This window comes from Rhincodon typus, chromosome 18, assembly GCF_021869965.1.
Source record: "Rhincodon typus isolate 14 chromosome 18, sRhiTyp1.1, whole genome shotgun sequence".
Lineage (NCBI taxonomy): Eukaryota > Metazoa > Chordata > Chondrichthyes > Orectolobiformes > Rhincodontidae > Rhincodon > Rhincodon typus.
The window spans coordinates 35,404,666-35,424,862 of NC_063349.1; the positions used below are offsets into that span (position 1 = coordinate 35,404,666).

Sequence of the window (20,197 nt, forward strand, 5' to 3'; positions counted from 1 at the left end):
AATCGTTCAGTGAACCACAACCATCCATTCTCCACGCATGCGCCCCCACCCCACCACAACCAGGTTCTCTGCATCTACCTAGTCAAGCTCTCTTAACACATTTCACCTTTTGTCCTTGCAACCTTAAGTGCATATAGATCCATTCTACATAGCTCAATTCCATCAAACATTCTCCAACCTTTTCAGCTTCAAACCAACTTCATTCAAAGCTTGCTTATTATTTTCTGAGTTAACTTAAACTTAGTAATCACTATAGACAATCCAAAGAAATACTCCACTGGAACATAGCAGTAAATGCTAGCAACTGAGTCTGTTTCAATTGCCAGACATTTGACCCGTGATGTCTACTCCACTATTCAATGTGATCTACTGACCAGGTCTGAAAACAAGCCAGGTCAGATGTGCGGTAAGATTGAACTCAATACATAGGAAAAAGGCAACTTTGAAGTTTAGATGGTTAGTTAGACCAATTACAATGCTTAAAATAATCCTTTAGATTAAGGCTCAATACAAAATGAACAGTTTTTTTCCCCCCACCTTGGGCCAGAAAAAAATTACAAAATAATTTCTAAATATAATCCTGTTTCATCTCCAGGTCTATCTTAATGTACAATGTGCAAGCTTACATCCAAAATAACAAAGGCAACATGCAATGTTTCTTATAAACTCTGACATAAAATTTATTTTGAAATTAATTTTGGGCCACAATAATTTTAACCAAATATTCACTAAAAAATGTCATACTTCTGTCTTCAGCTGTACAATACATACAGTATCATAAAACTGGCCACTGGGATCCACTAAAAACACATCAAGTGGCGACAGCATTTCACAAGAATTTTACATACATATATACAAAATCAGCATTTAATCAAAATTGTATTTATATACAGTACACAACTGCAGCATATTATAAACACACATCTTGTGAGATGCTCATCTTAAAACTAATCTCTGCCACTGCTCAGTTAACACAACCATAGCTAGCTAGGCAGAGTAATCCGAACACTAAATGCCCTTTGCAATAGAAATTCACACATTTTAGCAGAACTATGCTATAAACAAAACTTGCTACATGGCTCAGGTTTGGGTGATACTGTACTTACAGTTATGAACCTGACTAAAAACATACTAGGTTTCAGTGCTGCAGTCAAATATTCAATATTGTGGAACACAGAAATTGAGTTCTATCATTACAGATTTGAGTTGAAACATGCCAAGATGCCTAAAAAATCATTTAAAAAATTTCAATTTCATCCAAAACTAAAAATTAACAATGGTGGCTTAAAGATTAAACAAAGTTTATCATGGTGTTACACCAGAAATCAACAGAACAAACCGTGTCCAGATACATTAGACACCAATTTGCTGGCTACACATACAGCTAGATATGTGAAAAGGAATGCATTTTGGTACATACCAAATACCCTGGTTTTTCTTTTATTTAAGAAAAACCTTTTGAGGTAAACGTAAAAATCATTAATTTTGCCCTAATGCATTACCCATATTTTCTTGGAAGCTGTTTCACATTTTTGAAGACAAAATTGAAATAATTAGGTAGGCCATCTTTAACCTTCAAGAATGCACTTAGGAATAAAAGCATATTTCCACTGTAAATTTAAACTGATAACTTCTCCTTGATACGTATTTCAATGCCTATTTAAGAGTGCACAAAGTAGTTTATATTACCTAAACTATATTTATTGGGGGCAATTGAGTGGTAAAGATTTTGTGCACAATACTAAAGCGGCTTAAGGGAACTTGAACATGGCACATATAATGGCTCAAACTTAGAAGTGAATAATCTAAACGGATTAATATAAATAATTAACACATCCACAATTAGTTCTATTAATTGATCATTACAGTTGCGCACACTGGCTGCATTACATTCAAATGCACAACAAATATTTAACAGAAGGATATACATTTTGGGAGTTAAATGAAGATTAATTGCTTTCCAAAGTATCATATAGTTACTGAAGTGCTTCATTACCAAAAATATATTGAGAAATAATTATCATTACAATTGAGCATAGGTTTTGGAATATAAAAGAGAAGAAAGGGTTAGTTTTCAAAGAGCAGATCAGTATTTTCTTTATTGTATTCAGGATTGTGCAAATCGGTAGATTAAAAATGTTCCTTTAGTAACAATATATTCTTTTGGCTTCATTTATATATTATAGTATATCAATAAATTTTCAACTTGAAAATGTGGACTACAACAAATTCTGTTTGGAACATTTGTGTAAAATCAATCAGTTTGGTTCATATTACTTTAAGCTACCTCATCCACTCAACTCAAAACCACTTTGATCATATTAAAAGTATGCACAGAGGAGCACAAAGTACTCCAATGACCAAAAAAAAGTTTTGTTTTTAATATTGAATTTTTGTACCCCCTCCAACCATCTATAATGTGTACTCTTCTCCAATTTCCTCTTGTTCCCCTGAAGTCTTGAATTATCATTGCAGAATGGTTTCAGGAGCACTAAGAGCACTTTGGAAACTTACCCAAGTAGGCAGACTGAATTGTTAAATTTTAACCTGGAGTGTCAACATAGTACTGACCACAGGCTCAATCACAACTGAGCTCATAGTTGCCCAGTGGTGACAAGGTTAAAATAATTAGGGGACAAAACCTTGACCAATTTATTTCCTCCCTTCTCTGTAATTGAGGCTACAGGTCAATTGCAGCATCCCTACCATTGTTCCCAATGGATTGTTCAAAAAAAATTCTTCCTCAGATTTTCATTTGGAAGAAACTAAAGTATCCTTCATAATTTTAATACAATAAAATGACGAAAAAGGATAGCTCAAAACGGAAAAAATGACATGTCCCTCTATAAACCTGCAGTCATATTTCTATTTTGGTTATAGCTTTTCTTAAGCAGCTAACAAAGTGAACCTAGATTTTCCTTTAGCATTATACTGTTAAACATCCGGGCTGAATAATTATAACATAAAATTCAAAGTGTGCATTCATTTTCTTTCCGGACAACCTCAACAATTAATCCAATACGATCATGTAAACTGCTACATTAGTAGTGTGCCTAGTTCAAGGATTGATCAATTGCATGTAAACCCTACAACATGGCACTGGTAACAAAAGGCACACTGTTAACACTAAGGGCACAATTTGCCTGCTATAAGAAAACAAAGCCTATAAAAATCATTTATGTACCGTTGATTCTTTTTGTTGCAGAAATGTATTCTAAATGGTCCTGAACGGCAACAAAATGAAGAACTGAGTCATTAAACTTCTGTTCTTATTATAACCTGAGACTGCATGACACTGAATTATCAAGTCAGAACATGTACCACAGGTATGTTCAAACAAGCCACTTATGAGACTGGACTGACTTCTAAAATTAGCTAGCTGTAATTTAGCCATCTGAGCCATTTTTATAGAGTACTGATCAAACCACACCACACTGAGCCAAAGCTTACCACTCCCTTAAACAAACAAATGGGCTGTAATAACTATCAAAGTTTAACTAGAAAATGTGCAATAGAAATAAAGCTTTGATTGGAGATGTTTTTCAACAAATAAACATACATAAAATGCTCAGATTAGCTTTCAGGCCAATTCAAGTATAAAAATATCTTTCTGGTAGCGTTTTATAAATTCAATACCTAGCAATAATCTCTGTAGTGGTATTTCAGTGACAATGTACAGTTACATAACATTCAATAAAAATTTATTACAAATCAAAAAGTACTACAAAAGGATATTCTGCTATTTGAAATATTGCACTAAGGCAATGCAACATACATTTTAAATACACAAAATCAGATCTCGTTCTGTAACAATAGACTGGATTTACTGGCTTAAACCCAATCCGAGTGCTGAAAAGGTTTAACTTTGTATCATTAATTTTACAAACATACAAAATTTTCACATAAATACTAACATTGCTAAAAACAGTTGAAGATCACAATCCTTTAAATGTGTGAAACGGGCAGGACCTAAATTCCAAATATGCAATTTTTATAAAATATTTTCAAGGAAAAATTGCAAGTTATTTTAACTAACTGAGGACCATGCTTTGAATTTTAGTCTTTCAAGTTAAAAGGTTTAATTTTGGTTATGATTGAGAAGGATATGTCAAGTATTTAAGACCATTCCAACTTCATTCAGATAACGCAGTTCATTCATTTAGTTCCTTCAATATATTCCAGCTTAAAATGTACAAAAAAAAAACCCTTCATTGAGCCTTCACTGATCTCTTCATTCTTTTGTGATGATTTTTACTCATACTTCCCCATGAGCAAACTCCTAGGTCACACAACTGACTTATATTGCTCACATGATCAACAGCAAGTGACTGAATAACACTGCCTCTCATCAGCAAATAGACAGTGAACTCTTTTGATTTACCAAAGTAATCTGATATTAGTTAACAAATTCCAAAGCTGAACTTTTTTTAAACAAAAAAGCAAAATAGTTTACCCACCATACCATATTTTGCCAAAATCGCTTTCCTTTTTATCTACCTAATTTAGAGAAATGAAGAGCAGGTAGAATGGCAACACAGGGAAGGCATTTACAAAAGGATTATGAGGCACTGAAAACTAGATTCCATGAGACTCCAAGGGCTTTGCCACAGATTTGGAAAAAGGTGTTGTTTTAAAAGACCTTCATTTAATTGTCATTGACTAGGGAAAGCCACAATCTGTAAAATCAAAAATTCTAAAACATCCAATAGTTGATAATAATCTGCCATTATTTTGTCACATTAAAATGATTAATGCCACTTTTTGACAACTGTAAATGTTATATGACATACACCATTCATATGCCTACAAAGTGCATTATTTGTATGTCAAGAGAAAGAATGGCTAACGTTTTCACACTCAACACATGAAAAACCAACTTCCAATATTGCATGGTCCCCAGCAATTACAAAATCAAAACTGTTCAGAGTTCTTAACTACAGAATGGTGTTTAAAATTCCAAACTTGAATAATTGCAAGGTTCTAAAAAGTACAAAATTTCAACTGAATAAGGCTCAGTGATGCGGCAATAAATTTTCCTCGCATTCCTGGCATAGATTTATTCACACTCAGCTCACCAACTTGGGTAAAACTGTTCGTTGTTGAATATTCCCATTGGCATCAGTCATTTGTGTCAAATTAGTTCTTAGTTTTGATGATGAGCCTGAAGTTGGAGGCAATTTAGAAATTGAAGTAATAGCACCACTGCTTTCTGTTGCTCTCTTTGATGAACCTTTCTCTCCAGTTGGAGGCTTTGGTAAGCGTCTGCGAAGCCAGGGGTGTCGCAGTGCCTGGCTGGGCGTCATACGTAATGCAGGATCCCATTCTAGACATTGTTTCAGAAAATCGAGAAAGAGAGGATCATCACATCCTTTCAAAGCTGTGACCCAATCCTTGCTCCCTGGTGGGCCACGTAACTTTCCCCTCCGTGACCGTCCTCCATTAAGAACTACTGAGCCATCTGGCAAAGTCGTAACAGTACAATAACGGGGGTAACCTTTGGAGCTCACAAAATTTTTGGCTCGTTTTGACTGATCTAAAAACTTTTGAGGGGCAATACCCAGCAACTCAATCATACAGGCAAGCTGGTCAGCTTCATCTTCCCCAGGCAACAGAGGGTAACCTGTTAATAGTTCAGCCAGAATGCAACCCAAACTCCACATGTCTATAGGCATCCCATAGCGAGCTCCAAGGATTACTTCAGGTGCACGGTAGAATCGTGACTGTATGTATGTGTATACACGTTGGTGTTCATAACAACTCGAGCCAAAATCAATCACTTTAATCCCACTTCGCCCCTGTTGTTTCAGCAGAATATTCTCAGGTTTAAGGTCACAATGAATAATTCTATTCCTGTGTAAAGCATCCAAGCATAGCAAAATGGAGTGAGCAAACTTGCGAACCAATGGAAGGCTGAATCCTTGAAACTTATTCTTCTTGATCAATTCATAAAGGTTCATGCTCAGTAGTTCAAATGTCATGCAAATGTGGTTGCGGAATGTAAAGTTCTCCAGCATATGAATGACATTCATGGTATTGTCTTTGTCTTGCTTTTTCAGGTGCTCCAGAATCCGTATCTCTTCTGCAGCCTGCCGGTGAAAGCGTTTCTCGTTCCTCACCATTTTCAGTGCTATATGCTGGTGTTGTTTGTGGTCATAAGCTTTTACAACCTGCCCAAAGCTCCCTTTGCCAATAACTTTCAAAACTTCATATCTGTAAGTAATATGATCATGAGGTACATGGATATAGGAGCCCTGGTCATCATCGTAACCACCATTATTTGAGCCACCAACTACACCTTGCCGTTTCTTTGCATTTGGACCAACGAAGTAGATTTCATGATAGTTGAATATTTCATGGTGTTCAAATGCGGAAAGTTTATGCATATACTGCTTCATGGCTTGCTCTGGTGTCATAACCGTGGATTTTGGTTTTGGAGAACAGTCTGTTGACTTTACTGATGCAGAGCTTCCCTGCCGCCTATGTGAAGTCTCCACTTGCTTGTCATGAACCACTGGTAATGTGGTTTTACCAACTGCAGTAAGTCCATTGGGCTGTGTAGTCAAAATTGCCCTTTTGTTGCTGGTGTCTTCAAAGAGCTGTTGAACTTGAATCTGTCCATGAGTACCAATATGTAGGTGATCATTCATGGTGTGTTTGCTGCCTCCAACCTAAAACAGATTGGTTGGGGAGAAAAACAAAATATATTTAACTTACTGAAGATATGCAATACAATAGTAGCTATAAAGTGAAAACTGAAAACGTGTTTTTGATTTATAGTCATTTGCTTAATTTGCTGTATTGTGTCTCAGTTTGCCAATCCTTTTATTTCAAAATTTGAAATATATTCCTTTTCACTTGTCCTCCTCTCTCAAGACCTTTTTTCAAGTTGTACGCAAGATAGACAATCTGTCCTGCAAGTTCATTTTATATCTGCTCCATTTCTCCCTTATGTGTAACAGTGATGACCTCAAACAAATAGTCCAAACCACAACTATGAAGTTGTGTTCCCTATTTCAAGTACAATAAAATGCTAGAACAGCAAACTGACCTAAATATGACTATAACCCAGGATTTATTGGACAAAATATGAAAATACAAATAAACACTTAGGTTGTGCAAACAGAGGAAAGTTTACTGATCCTTGATTAGATAAACTTACATTTAATTATTTCAGGCAAATTCTTCGGACCAAATCTAGGGTCCAAAGGGCCATTTTGTTCATTCCATCCAACAATTTCAACAAGGATAGTTTTAGTAAGGAGTAGACAATTAATTTTCCACATTCTTTCCCTCTTATCACCTCATGCAAAGCTCATCTTTAGCTCCTAACCATCAAAACATCTCAATAGCTTTGATAATGTCACATGACAGCAGCTGAAGTGGACCATTATCCTAACTGAATTCCCTTCCAATTTAATGCCTAAGCATCTCTTTTGACTACTTCAGCGAAGTTAAAGAAATCCAATTGGAAATCAAAACACAACAAAATTTTGCATTTTTTTGGTGCCTTTACCCTTCTAAAGTAATCCAGGGTAGTTCACAGGAGCATTAAACAATACTGGACACATACCTACTGGTAGCACAATTAGTAATGGCATTCAAATGTTCAGTCAAGAAGGTAGATTTTAAGGAGCAATTAAAATCAGTAAATTGCAAAAGGTCAGAATTGCAGAAGTTCTCAGGGTTTCAGGCAAGAGAAGATTAGAGATAGTAAGTTAGGCAACACATAGGAGGATTTAAGAATGTGACAAAGAGAATTTAAAAATTGAGGACCTGTCAGACTAGGAACCAATGCAAGTTACGAACACAGCATGACAGGTGAATCAGACTGGTTAGGATATGGCAGCAGTTTGGATGAGTTCAAGTTGATGGAGTAAGGCCAGCTAGGACAACATTCAAATGATTAGTCTAAATGTAACAAAGGAATATATTATATGTATGTATACATATGCGTGGTTGTGAACTCTTCTTCGGGTTAAGCAAAACATTGAGGTGATGAACAGTCTGGCTCAGCCTTCAAAAGTTACCAGGAGTCTATGGTGAAATGTGGGCAAGAGACAAATCTGGGTCCTGTGTCAGCAATACGCCTGGGTGTCAAAGAGGTGAAAATCCAGGAGTGAGGAGTTGGAGAAGGAAGTTCCCGACCTGGAGTTACACCTCAGGCAGCCCGATGAGGACCAGGCCATGTGGAAGGCGTATGGAGAAAAGGAGCATGTGCTCTGAAACGCACATCTCATTGGGTTTCAGAGTCCATTCATGAGTTCACAGATCTAGTTCCTCCAGGAACTAGTCTGTGGCTCCCCCTTCTTCAACCTGCTGGAAGGTGGCCTGGGCTCCTTGCCGATGACAGATCTTTCATCTCGGATCTGAAGGGCATCAGAGCCCAAGTCTGGGAGACCTATTCCTCTTTCATCTCTCTGGATCCAACCAGCAAGGAAGTTCACAAAAGTCTGTGGGAGAACCTGCTGCAGATTGACCAATGGGTGCCAAGAGGCTTGATGCTCCTCAGAGTCTTGAGGAGCTAGTTGACTGGCACCCTTCACCAGTTCTGCAGGGGCAGGTCCCTGGGATGGACGGGCTGACTGTAAAGTTCCTCAAGGTGTTCTGTGAAGTCTTGGGGAATGACTATGCATGGATCCTGGAGAAATGCACCGCAACTGGACAGGTGCTTCTCTCTTAGTGCAAAGCTGTTGTTGTTCTGCTGCCAAAGAGGGAGGAACCCTGGTTATTAAAGAACTAGTCTCTAGTCACTCTCTTCAGCAGTGATTATAAAATCTTTCTAGGGCATCACTTTGTGTCTTAGCGCCGTACTCAATCACATGAATGATGCAGACAAATCCTACTCAGTCCCAGGCCAGATTATTTATAACAACATCTATCTGATCTGGGATATGATCTAACTTCCTCTCTCCCTTGATCAAGGAAAGACACTTGACAGGGTGGATCATGAGTATTTGCTCTGGGCCTTTTGGGTTTGGGATGCATTTCGGTGCCTAGATCCGACTTCTGGATGTCACCTCAGTGTTTAGTGAAGGTTAACAGATCCCTGGCAGCTTTGGGAGGGGACAAGCACGCAGAGAAAGCTCACTGGCTGGGTCACTGCTCAGATACTTTTGGGGGGTGGGCGCGGTGGGGCAGCAGGAGTATTTGGGTATTCCTGGTATTCCTCTGCACTCACATAGTGACTTTCCATCTGCACCAATATCTTTACATTGAGCCTCCTCCAGGGTAATGTAACCTGATGACATTTTCTTCCGTCAGATGAGTGGCCTCAATTACAACATGCAGATCCTATATATGGAGTTGTTGTGACCTTAGACCTTCTTCCAGGAATTGCCTGTCTTTTATTTGGATCTGATCAAGATTTGGGACACGGTAGTCTTGCGCCTGTGCACTCTTCCTGCAGGAGTTGCAGCTGTTGTGAGGGAGCGGCTGCCCAGGAACAGGTTCCTCTAGACACTGGAGCTCAGGACAATGCGTTGACCAGACTCCGGGGAGCACGTGGATGGTGGAGCAGCAGGCTGGATAATACCAGAGCAGCTGGCAGTTACCAGTAACATGCATGGAATCAGTGGCTCAAGAATGGATTGTGTGTCCAGTACAGAAGATAATGGTTTTGGTCTTCCCAATATTTAGCTGGAGGAAATTTTTCCACATCTAGAAGTGGATACCAGATAGACAATCAGTTGAATAAATCAGACAGTGGAGAGATTGAAAGATGTAGCAAATGTATGATGGATGTTGTCACAATAAATGGGAAATCCAATTACGCTTTTAAAAAAAACAGAAATTGCTGGAAAAGCTCAGCAGGTCTGTCAGCAACTGTGAAGAGAAATCATAGTTAACGTTTTGGGTCCAATGACCCTTTCTCAGAACTGAGGAAGACCCAGTTCTGAGGAAGGGTCACCGGTCCTAAAATGGTAACTCTGATTTCTCTTCACAGATGCTGCCAGTCCTGCTGAGCTTTTCCAGCAATTTCTGTTTTCATTTCTGGTCTACAGCATCCACAATTCTTTTGGCTTTTAATTTGTTTAGAATGTTGGTCACTAAGAAATAGCATGGAGATGAGGAATAGAAGGAGCTAAGGATAGATCCTTGGGAGATTTGAGATAAAGATGTGCGGGCCGGAACAGAAGTCATAGCAAGCGATTCTCTGGCCACCGGTCAATAAGTAAGAATGGTACCAAGTTTTGCAATCCAACTTAGCACGTGTTGGAAAAACAATAATAAAAAGGACAATGTTGTAATCACCAGCATCAAGGGTTGCACACACGTTGTGAAAACGGTGGAGAAATAGCTTGCCATGGTCACAGTCACATTCAATATAAAGGCTGTTTCAAAGATGTGGCAGAAGCAAATATCTGACTGGGGTATGCAAACATGGTACTGTGGGTAAGATGCATACAGATTTGGGAGGTGATGGACGTGAGAGAAAAAAGTGTTGGAGGTAGTTTTTAAGGACAGTGGAATAATGGGAGAGTTTTGTTTTAGATAGAGGGGGCTGTTTTGCAGAAGTAGAAGACAGTACTGGAGGAAATTGAACCATTATCATCTAACATGGATCTCACAGGCAAGACAAGTTCAAGAGCAGGATGAGAGAAGATAGGAGGGAAAGCTGAGCACACAGGGCTAAGGAGAGAACTTCACTGAATTATAACAAAGAACTGTAAATGCTGGAGAGCTAAAACAAAAACGGAAAATGCTGGCGAAATTCCACAGGTCAGGCAGCATCTGTCAGGAGAAAGCAGACTTCACTAAATTGGTGGGCTAGGAGGAAGATAAGGCAGTAGCAAATTCTTCTGGAGAGATGTCTTCAATTTTAATGACAAAGAGATCATGAACTCCTTGCATTCATTGTTGGAAGTCAAAGCACAGAAGGCAGGGAGTGGTGTTTAAATAGATGATATATAGTGGGAAGATAAACCAAATTAATTTCATATATTGCAATCATCAGAAGTGGTCTTGGATTAATCGTTATTTTTGAAACTAAAATTTCTACATTTTTGCTTCACCAATGGAGCAAGGGTAGGTATATGGAGCATGGTCACAGATTAGATTTCATTAATAGGCTCAAGGTATTAAATGGTCTACATCATCTCCTATTTCTACACTGCAGTGAAATGGAGGCCGAAATCACTGTGATCAAACACGAAAAACAGTAGAAGTTACTGAAACTGGTATGGTATTTACGTTTGCCATAGAAATTAAGGATTCTAAAAAGTAAAAGGTTGTGATGCTTTTGGTAACTTTTCCTTCTTTAAGCATGTTGACACTGACTAAGTTGTAATTTGGTGACAAATTACCAGACTTCCACCATACCAATCTGGATTGGGCATTTGTTTGGAGGTATAGCTAAGGGCTCATTTGTGTTGTGGAAGAAGAGGTGTCACCACCTCGATTTTTCATCAAGGCCGTGATAATGCAATTATCACAATAAATTCATGGATGACAAAGGCTTTGCTCACAGAAGAACAGACAGAAGGGAAAAAAAATGTCAAACTAGATCCTTTGTGGAGCAGCATGTCAGTATCGTTTTCATATTTATCAAATTTACGATAACAGTGATAGAAATTTGACCTGAACAGCCTAACACATTATAAATGAATAACTAGCTAATAATCATGAAGCAGTTTACAATGAGTTGTTTCAATTTAACATTACAACAAAATACACACCTTGTAAAAGGTTTTATATTAGCTACCTGTACTGGGCTGGCCCTTCAGACAGGATAGATATAATACACACTGCCAGTTTTTCTTTTGTTTCAAATTCAGATGTGTGGGTATACATTGCACTACCAAATGCAGTGGAGGACTTAAATACATGGTAAATGTGACCAGACAGGAGATGGCTTTTCTTTAGAGTCAGTGATGCTATTTCTTAACCTTAAGTATGAATCCTAAGCTAAAAGGAAACATTTTAGGACCACAAAAATACAAATTTTCAGCGATATCTGCTGTCTAAAATCCTCCAATGATGTTTGCATTAAATAGATTTTCAAAATAATTTCATTTGAAATAAAAACAGCTAACACCAAGTGAATGTGCAGCTATATTTTACCAAATAATTTTCCTGTAATGTTTCTGAACATAGATCTACACATAGTATAGATATATTAGTTACTCCAGAGGAAAGAATGTTAAGTGTCCACTACTATGTTAAATAACATGCAAGTAACATTCTAACACATGTTGTATTTCAAAAAGGCAAGAAGTTACACAGAAGCACCAAAAGCATGGCTGCCCAATGTTAATCTGGCTGAAATGAACACTAATTGGCAGAAATATGAGCAATCTATTTATGGGGTTATCAATTTAGAAATACAAGAAAACTGCTTCAAAATAACTGTAAAATATCAACTGTTTTCCAGAAAAAAAACTGTGGGAGGATTGCGAATTCTTTGATAGCGTCCACGAAAATAGGCAAATAGCAAACTTGTTGAAAAATTAGTCTTTTTCATTCTTTCGTGAGACATGAATGTCACTGACAAAACCAGAATTTATCTCGTATTCCTAGTTACCCTCAAGAAGGTGATGGTGAGTCGGTGTGCCAGATGGAGTGCCAGTATTTACAATTGAAGGGGACAGCATGCCAAACACATGATAACAAAGTAATGTTGAATGGGGGTGGTAACTCACCAAAATTAATAAGCAAAATAATTGTAATGAAGAATATAGTAGTTTTAAAGAGAATAACAAATCCAAGGATGACTAGATAAAAATCAATCCCCAATTTTTTAAAGGGAGTGGCTTAGATAATTGCAGATAACAAGCGTGGAACTGGATGAACACAGCAGGCCAAGCAGCATCAGAGGAGCAGGAAAGCTGACGTTTCGGGCCTACAGTTGCTTTTATTATAATCTTTCAAATGTCTCAGTTCAGGAAATTCTGCATAACACTCCATTACAACAAGGAAGGCGAGAAAGGAGAAATCTAGAAAACTATAGACTGGTTGGCCTAACATCTGTTGTTGGAAAATTAATAAAGTCTACTAGATACGGACTGAATTTCTTGAAAATTTTCAGTTAATCAGAAAAAAGATTTGTAAGGGCTAAATTGCACTAAATTAGTTTTTTTGACAAGGTAATGAAACCAGTGAACCCAATGGTTTTGGGGCTTCAAACTTTCCCTGTATTAATTAAAAATGTAAACATTGTGATACAAAGTTAATCTACAAATTTTCTGACGACACAAAAATAAGTGCCATAATGTAGGTGGAAGCATAAAATCAGAAAAGATAATGGTTAAGTGAATGGACAAAACTGCGACAAATGGATTTCAATTTGGCCATTGCGGAGTCATCCACCTGGGACCCAAAAGTGACAGTGAACAACTAGAAACAGTGAATTTCTGAAGAGATGTGTGTGTCATGAACTGGCGCAGAAAGTAACCATAAAAGTAATTGGAATCTCAGCCTCTATATCTAAAGGGCTAGACTGCAAGGGGGTAAAAGTAATGCCACAGTTGTAGAAATCCTGATACATCATACCTGGAGTACCATGAGCAATTATGGGCACTATATCTCAGGAAGTACAGTGCATATTTGGTCTTGGAGGAAAGTGTACAGAGATTTTCCAGAATAATTCCAGGATTCAAAGGGCAACATTACAAGGAGTGTTTACACAATTTAGGGTTATTATGTTTTTTATCATTATTGTTACCTGGAATTTTGATAGTTAAAAGGGTAACTTGATCAAAACTTTCAAAGCCCAAAGGAAACAGATAGTTTCTTTGATTAATCTATTTCTGCTTGAACTGAAAACTAGGACAAGAGAATGTAGTCAAAAAAAAATGCCAGATCTTTCAGGAATGACATTAGGAAACACTTCTAGATACAAAGCACATTAGAAGTTTGGAACACGTTCACATTTGGAAATTAATACGAGATCAATTGTTAATTTTAACTCTGAGATTGACAGGCTTATGCTGACTAAAGGTATTAAAGGATATGTGGCAAACATAGGTAAATGGAGCTAGATCACAGTTCAGCTTTGATCACATTGGATGGCATAATAGACACAATGAGCTAAAGGCCATTTACTCCTGTTCCAAAGTGTATGCATGTAAATCTACTGCTATCCCCAGAGTGCAGAATCAGAGTACAATTTTAATTACTGCAACTGTACCTAAAATTAAGTACTGTCTGTGCCTTTCCAGAGATAGAGCAACAGATTAAATACCATACTAGAGAAAACAGGAATATACAGCTCTTGCTCTTTTATTTGTGGCAATACAATCTATTTTGACACACTCAGAATGAAGCGTGGTGGACACATTTAGGAGAAATGCTGACTTTTCATTTTCATTGCTAAGGAAATCACTTATGGCAGTAAAGTGGACCACATGAAACTTGTGCTAAACTCAGACACCAAGCTCTCAGCATATGACTCTTGACATTTCAATATATATATAAAATTGTAAAAATATATAGACAACCAACATTTACTAAAATCTTAATGGAAGCAGCTACAGAAGGTTCATTTGTGAAAGCCCATTTACTGCCTACAGGCAGAAAATATATGGTGGAAGATTTCGTTTAACTTCTAAACGCCTTGTCAATTGTCAGAAAAACCCATTTGATTCGGAAACTGTCATCTTTACCTGGTCTGGCCTACATGTGACTCCAGACCCATAACAAGGTGGTTGCCTCTTAACTGCCCTCTGGGCGATTTAGGGATGGGCAATCCTAACCAGCAAAACCCTCATCTCATGAATGAATTAAAAAACCCGTAAAAATAGTGATTCAGTATTAAAACTGCTTATATATTTGATCTCAGGATTGAAGTGTCAGGTAACAAAAGGTGACTGTTCAACTGGTAAATACATATATGGGCATTCAGTAATGCAGGTTTAGTGATAAAAAGCCATTGTAAATGGAATCTCATGTGCAGCCAAAGATAGGCATGAGACGATTATTTTGTAGATATTAGAATGGTTACAGTGCTCAAATTTGATGTTACCAGTAGCTACAATTGCACACAGGCATTATGAAAGTTCACATTTTATGTGGCTTGAAAACAGAATGCCAATATACATTAAATTTTATGCAAAGTGTTATGGCTTTTTTTCTGTCATGCATGGAAGTGTCCAATCAACACGTCAATTATTGGCATTATAATTTTTTCTGGGGTGCATGGCTCCTTGGATTTGAAACTAACATACCCAAAGTAACCATTTAATAAACTCTGGCATGTTTACCTATCTCTAGTTACAACTTTCTCCAACCTCTGCAACAAAGATATGGTTACTGATTTACAGGACCCTGGCCTTCCCTTCCTCAAAGAAGTCTCAACTTGCCTGTCCTGAAGAAGGGTCATTGGACTAAAATGTTAACTCTGCTTTCTCTGCACAGACACAGAGTTTGTCCAGCAGTCTCTGCTCTTATCTCAACTCCCCTCACTGCTTAAAAAGCATCCAACACACTTCCACAAAGTATACGGATACAAATACTCTAACGTACTCATGCAGGCTATCACTATGAGGAGAGGAGAGGAGCTGGAGTGAGAGTGTTGGAAGCAGACAGTCAGATTACAATGATGGAGGAAAGCCCAAATATGTCTAATACCTTCAGTTCATGAAGCAATCTAATAATTTAAAGGATGTTCAATACGGGATTTTTGTGTACTTTTAAAAACATTAAAATAGTGGGATAATAACAATTTAAAAATGTGCTTCGATCGCGTGTCAGAAATCATAAACATCCCACTGTGTAGATCAACTGCTATTTCAGATGCACGCAAATCCTGGGAAGCAATGAAGTATTTAATAGCCCGGACAATATTGTGGAAAAAAAACATTTTGTCGTAACATCTCCCCGGGCTCCAAGGCATCTACTTCACCCAATTCATTTAAATCTTCTAATGCTCATATCGCTTCCTTTGTTGACATTCGCTTGATTCCAAACGGGTGGATTTTATATATTTGGAGGTAAGGTGGAAGATAGCGTATTAGACAATATGGTATATTTCTTTTTTAAGATTGTTCAGTTTAGACTTAGGTTAAAACAATCACTGCACAACCTACATCTGCACCACCACCACACCCCACCCACCCCCACAGGCTCTCCTCTCCCCGAAAAATTTTTAACAACGAGTGCACTTCACGGGTTAGGAACAAACAGCAAAGTTCTAAGGCAAACAAAACATTTCTGTACTCCCGCGAGAGAAATATTCATGCTTTTCCGCATCAGTCACTCGTAAAAGCACGATACCTTCATGTTGAAACAGGCGATAACGCTTTTCATTTAAACAAAGCTTCACTTGAAGTCCCAAACATGCTGCTCCCCGCCCCCACCCTGTGATCTATCAGACCAGAGTTTAAAACCGAGGCCTCCGAGAGTTGAGGATCACAACACATCCAGCATATCCAAACTGATCTGTACCAAAAACATCACTCAGATCATATTGCAGCCTTAATCTACTAGTTTACAAACTATTTACAAATTACAGCAGTTTTGAGGGAGTGGGAAGAGTAATTAGTTTACTATCTCGAACCAAACTGAAACCTCGTCTGAACTGCTTAGTATGATTGTTGGCCAAAGTCATAGAAATCTACAACACAAAAAAGGCCCTTCAGCCCATCGAGTCTGTGTCAATCAAAACGAGTACCTAACTTTCTAATCCTATAATCCAGCATTTAGCAACACAAGTGTACATTTAAATTTTTCTAAAATGTCATAAGGGTTACTAACGCCTTTACAGGCACTGAGTTCCACATTCTCACCACCCTCTGGGTGAAAATACAATTCTCCTCATTTCCCTTTAAACCTCCTGACCTTTGCCTTAAATCTATGCACCTTGTCATTGACCCCTCCACTAAGGGGAATGCTTTACTCTGTCTTTGCCCTTCAGTCTCCTCGGCTTCAAGAGGACAATCCCAGTCTATTCAACCTCTTCATGACCAAAACTCTCCAGCCCAGACAACATCCTGGTAAATCTCTGCACCCTCTCCAGTGCAGTCACATCCCTCACAGATAACCTGGTACTTTAGATTATACTTGCTTTGTGTATGTCCTTAAATTGTTTAAATTGCTTTCCTGCAAAATGTGGTAACCGTGAGGGCTGAGGAACACAAAACCCGCAATTAGAAAATGATTATGTCAACGTATGGAAACCTCAAGTGAAAAAGCGATCTTGATTATCTAACAAGGAATATGCATATTTGCTAACTAAACAGTTAACACGCCCTTCACCCACAATCAAACTAGTGGAGCAAGAAAAATGTAAGATTGCCAGTGTATCTTCAGTGACGATACGCCTGAATTTAAGAAATTCATCCCTTTAATCTTCATTGTTGCAAGTGCTACTGAATCTGTACTTTGACATGTTATGCGCTGCGGTTTCCATGGTAGATTATTTTTCTCTTGTTGTGCGGGCTTAGTTAATCCAGAGGCGTCTGCTCTGGTAAATTCTCACAATGTTTTAGTGGGTTTTGTCTTTCTTACCGTATGACTCTTCAGTGGCGGCAATCCTAGGGGCGATGGCGGGTCTCCCAGCCGAGATCCTGCTCCGCCTCTCTGTCTCTCCGAGCAATCGGTTCCCGTCCTGTAATCGGGCTGTAACACCGTGCTGTCAGCGGCCCTACCTGTCACAGACACACACACACAAAAAAGCGCCGCAGATGTTTAAAACGAGTGAGAAAATAAAAAGAGCGCTCGGCGTTAAAGTAAACAGAAGATATCAAGCGCTTATAATCAAAGGCAGGAAAGCCGTGACCCCACACCCTCCAGGGAACGATCGAAAACACAAACATCTTTCGCCACACAACACACACACACATACACAATCCCCATTTGTTCCACTAAAGCAAACTAAACACACCAACCTCACCTCAACAAATGTTCACACAACACACACACACCATTTAGGAAACCATAAGGCTTAATCCTTTTTCCCCCAAAACCCACCCTAGCCCCGGGGGACAACTGTAGTAGGTCCGCCCCCTCCGCCATACACTATTATAAATTAATGACCTTTCAAAACTACCAAAGTGAGTTGATCATTCTCCAAACCCCCATCCTCATTCGCCGAGGCGAGCACACTTTCCATTAGTAGGAAGTTCTCACCCTCCCTCTGCCCAGACCGCACCCCCGCCCCCCCCAAATGTCAAAGCACCACGGGTGTGTGTGGAAAAAAAGTTCCCCTTCCAACAGTATTAAAGGTGCACCGAGCTGGAAATTAGCTGGAGTGAAAACACACGGCGTGGGGTCTGTTCAATGCAGCTGGCTGGGTGTTGGCCCTTTCCTTGTGGATCTCCTTACCCGTTGGATAGGCAGCAGTCGAGGAGGGTTTCCTCGTTAACATGGCCGCTCAGTCAGACACACACACAGGAAAAAAAAATCTCTAGCTGATCCTTCTCTCAACTCCAAGCTGTAGGGGAAGAGTCACCTACATCCGTAGAGACTACAAACTGCTCCGAACTCAACCACTGCTGCCCTGCCAACATAATGCACAACTTCATCGATATATTAAAAAAAACTATCAACAGACAGACACACACACATCCAGCAACTCCCCACACGCCGCGGTCTGGGAGCGGCTTTGTGTTCTACACTGGAATGGTGCAGTAAGACGGTAGCTCTGTGTAATGCTGATTGATTCGGGTTAAAACACTGGCCGTCCGGTTGCTAAGTGAAACTCCGTACATACACATTAAAGAAAGGGAGATACTCGCAGAGTCATTTCAAAACAGCCGACACCCGAAAAACCAAGCAAAACACCGACGTCATTCACGTTGCCTCGGGGTTCGGGCACAGCAAAAAGAACGGGTAACGGGTTCTTTAAGGAAATTGGGAGAAATTCTTGTTGGCGAGTTAGTCTGTAGCAGAGAGACAGCGATAAAGAAACGGCAACTCCTGGTGTTAAAAATGCAATAAGAAAACATCACACAATGGACGGAATGGATTAGTAGGAAAGTGGACAAGAGCTTACAGTGAAACCACACAGACATAGGAGGCAAGAACAGAAAATGTTAGGCTCACCTAAATGACCCTGAGTTCATCCGTATGGATGTGATAATACTGTTCTCACCTAAAATGGGGATCCAAGTGGTGGTCCAATGAAAGGCGTCACCTTTACAAAAAAAAGGCTGGACCTGTTATTTTAAAACGCCTGAAAAAATGAAATATCTCGCAGTCCAAAGATAAACTAACCCCGCAATTTCTGAACTATGCTCCTTACAATGTTCAACCAAGATGTAAACACAGATTGTTAACATATTTCATTAACAGGCATAAAATTAATTTCCCAAATTAATGTTGTTATTGTCATTATTGTGGTGAACTCCATTTAAATTTGTTGCTATTACAGTATTTTTAGAGCTTTAAACTTATAAATCATTAAAAATACTGCAGTGGAAGGATATTTATAATGCATCAAGTACAGCAATGTTCTATTTTAAAACAATATGTATTCTAAAACATAGTTTCAATATGTAGAATTAAGTGTATTTGCAAACATCTAAGTTAATAATTTTACTTTCCACAAAGTTAATTATTATGATTAGTTTTTAGAATGATCTCTAAAACTCATAAATTGGTACATCACTGTACATTAGTCAAGTGAGATAGTTACCAATGTCAATGACTGTCTCAAATTTTGAAGACAGGTCCAGAATATTTTCTGCCAATTGCAGCATGCAGCAAGACAATTTTACCTTTTGATTTGCTAAGCAATGTAAGTTCAGAAAGCGCAGGACAACACCCCAAGAAGTGAGAGAGACAGAGCAGTCAAACAGCAATAATAGCATGCTGGACCAAGGTGAAATTAATCCAAGAAAGAAGTTCCAAGCAAATCTGCAGATGGCAAGGTGCCTGAGTGCAGGGAGCCCGAAAATCGTTAAGAATGAATTTGTAGTTGCAGTCTTGAATTTTCTTCGCCCAAAACTGGGCCAATTTAAATTTTTAGTACTGATAATACTGGGTTCTTATTGAGTAAGGGTGTGAAGGGATATTGAGCAATGGTGTCTAAATACAGTTAAGACACCGATCAGCCTTAGTAGAAAAGGTTCAAGGAGCTAAATTCTCAACTCCTGTTCCTACACTCAGCCCTCCCCTACTTAAGGACTCCCAATCCCACCCACTTTGACTTCTGCACCCTTTATCCTGGACTCATGATTTGGTCCTTTAGTCCCTGTTCCTTGACCCTCTTATCGCTGGGCATGCATCCATTGTCTCCCTAATCCTTAGCCATGTGTTACCT

At 38.7% G+C, this 20,197-nt stretch overlaps 1 protein-coding gene across 4 annotated transcripts; it reads right to left on the minus strand.

Moving 5' to 3' along the window:
• Window positions 1-657: 657 nt before the first annotated feature.
• On the minus strand, window positions 658-19,080 carry dyrk2 (dual-specificity tyrosine-(Y)-phosphorylation regulated kinase 2). 4 transcript variants are annotated; one of them, XM_020528164.2, is made up of 3 exons: window positions 17,971-18,088; window positions 17,443-17,582; window positions 658-6,668 (listed from the first exon to the last, which is right to left on the minus strand). In XM_020528164.2, exons 1-3 carry the CDS (start codon window positions 18,044-18,046, stop codon window positions 5,067-5,069), a joined length of 1,818 nt encoding a protein of 605 aa, XP_020383753.1. In that variant the 5' UTR covers window positions 18,047-18,088; the 3' UTR covers window positions 658-5,066. The 4 variants fall into 4 exon arrangements, with proteins under 4 accessions (XP_020383753.1, XP_048463738.1, XP_020383755.1 ...); XM_048607781.1 differs by lacking the exon at window positions 17,971-18,088 and adding an exon at window positions 18,979-19,080 and having other exon boundaries at window positions 684-6,668; XM_020528166.2 differs by lacking the exon at window positions 17,971-18,088 and adding an exon at window positions 18,647-18,710 and having other exon boundaries at window positions 684-6,668.
• Window positions 19,081-20,197: the final 1,117 nt, after the last annotated feature.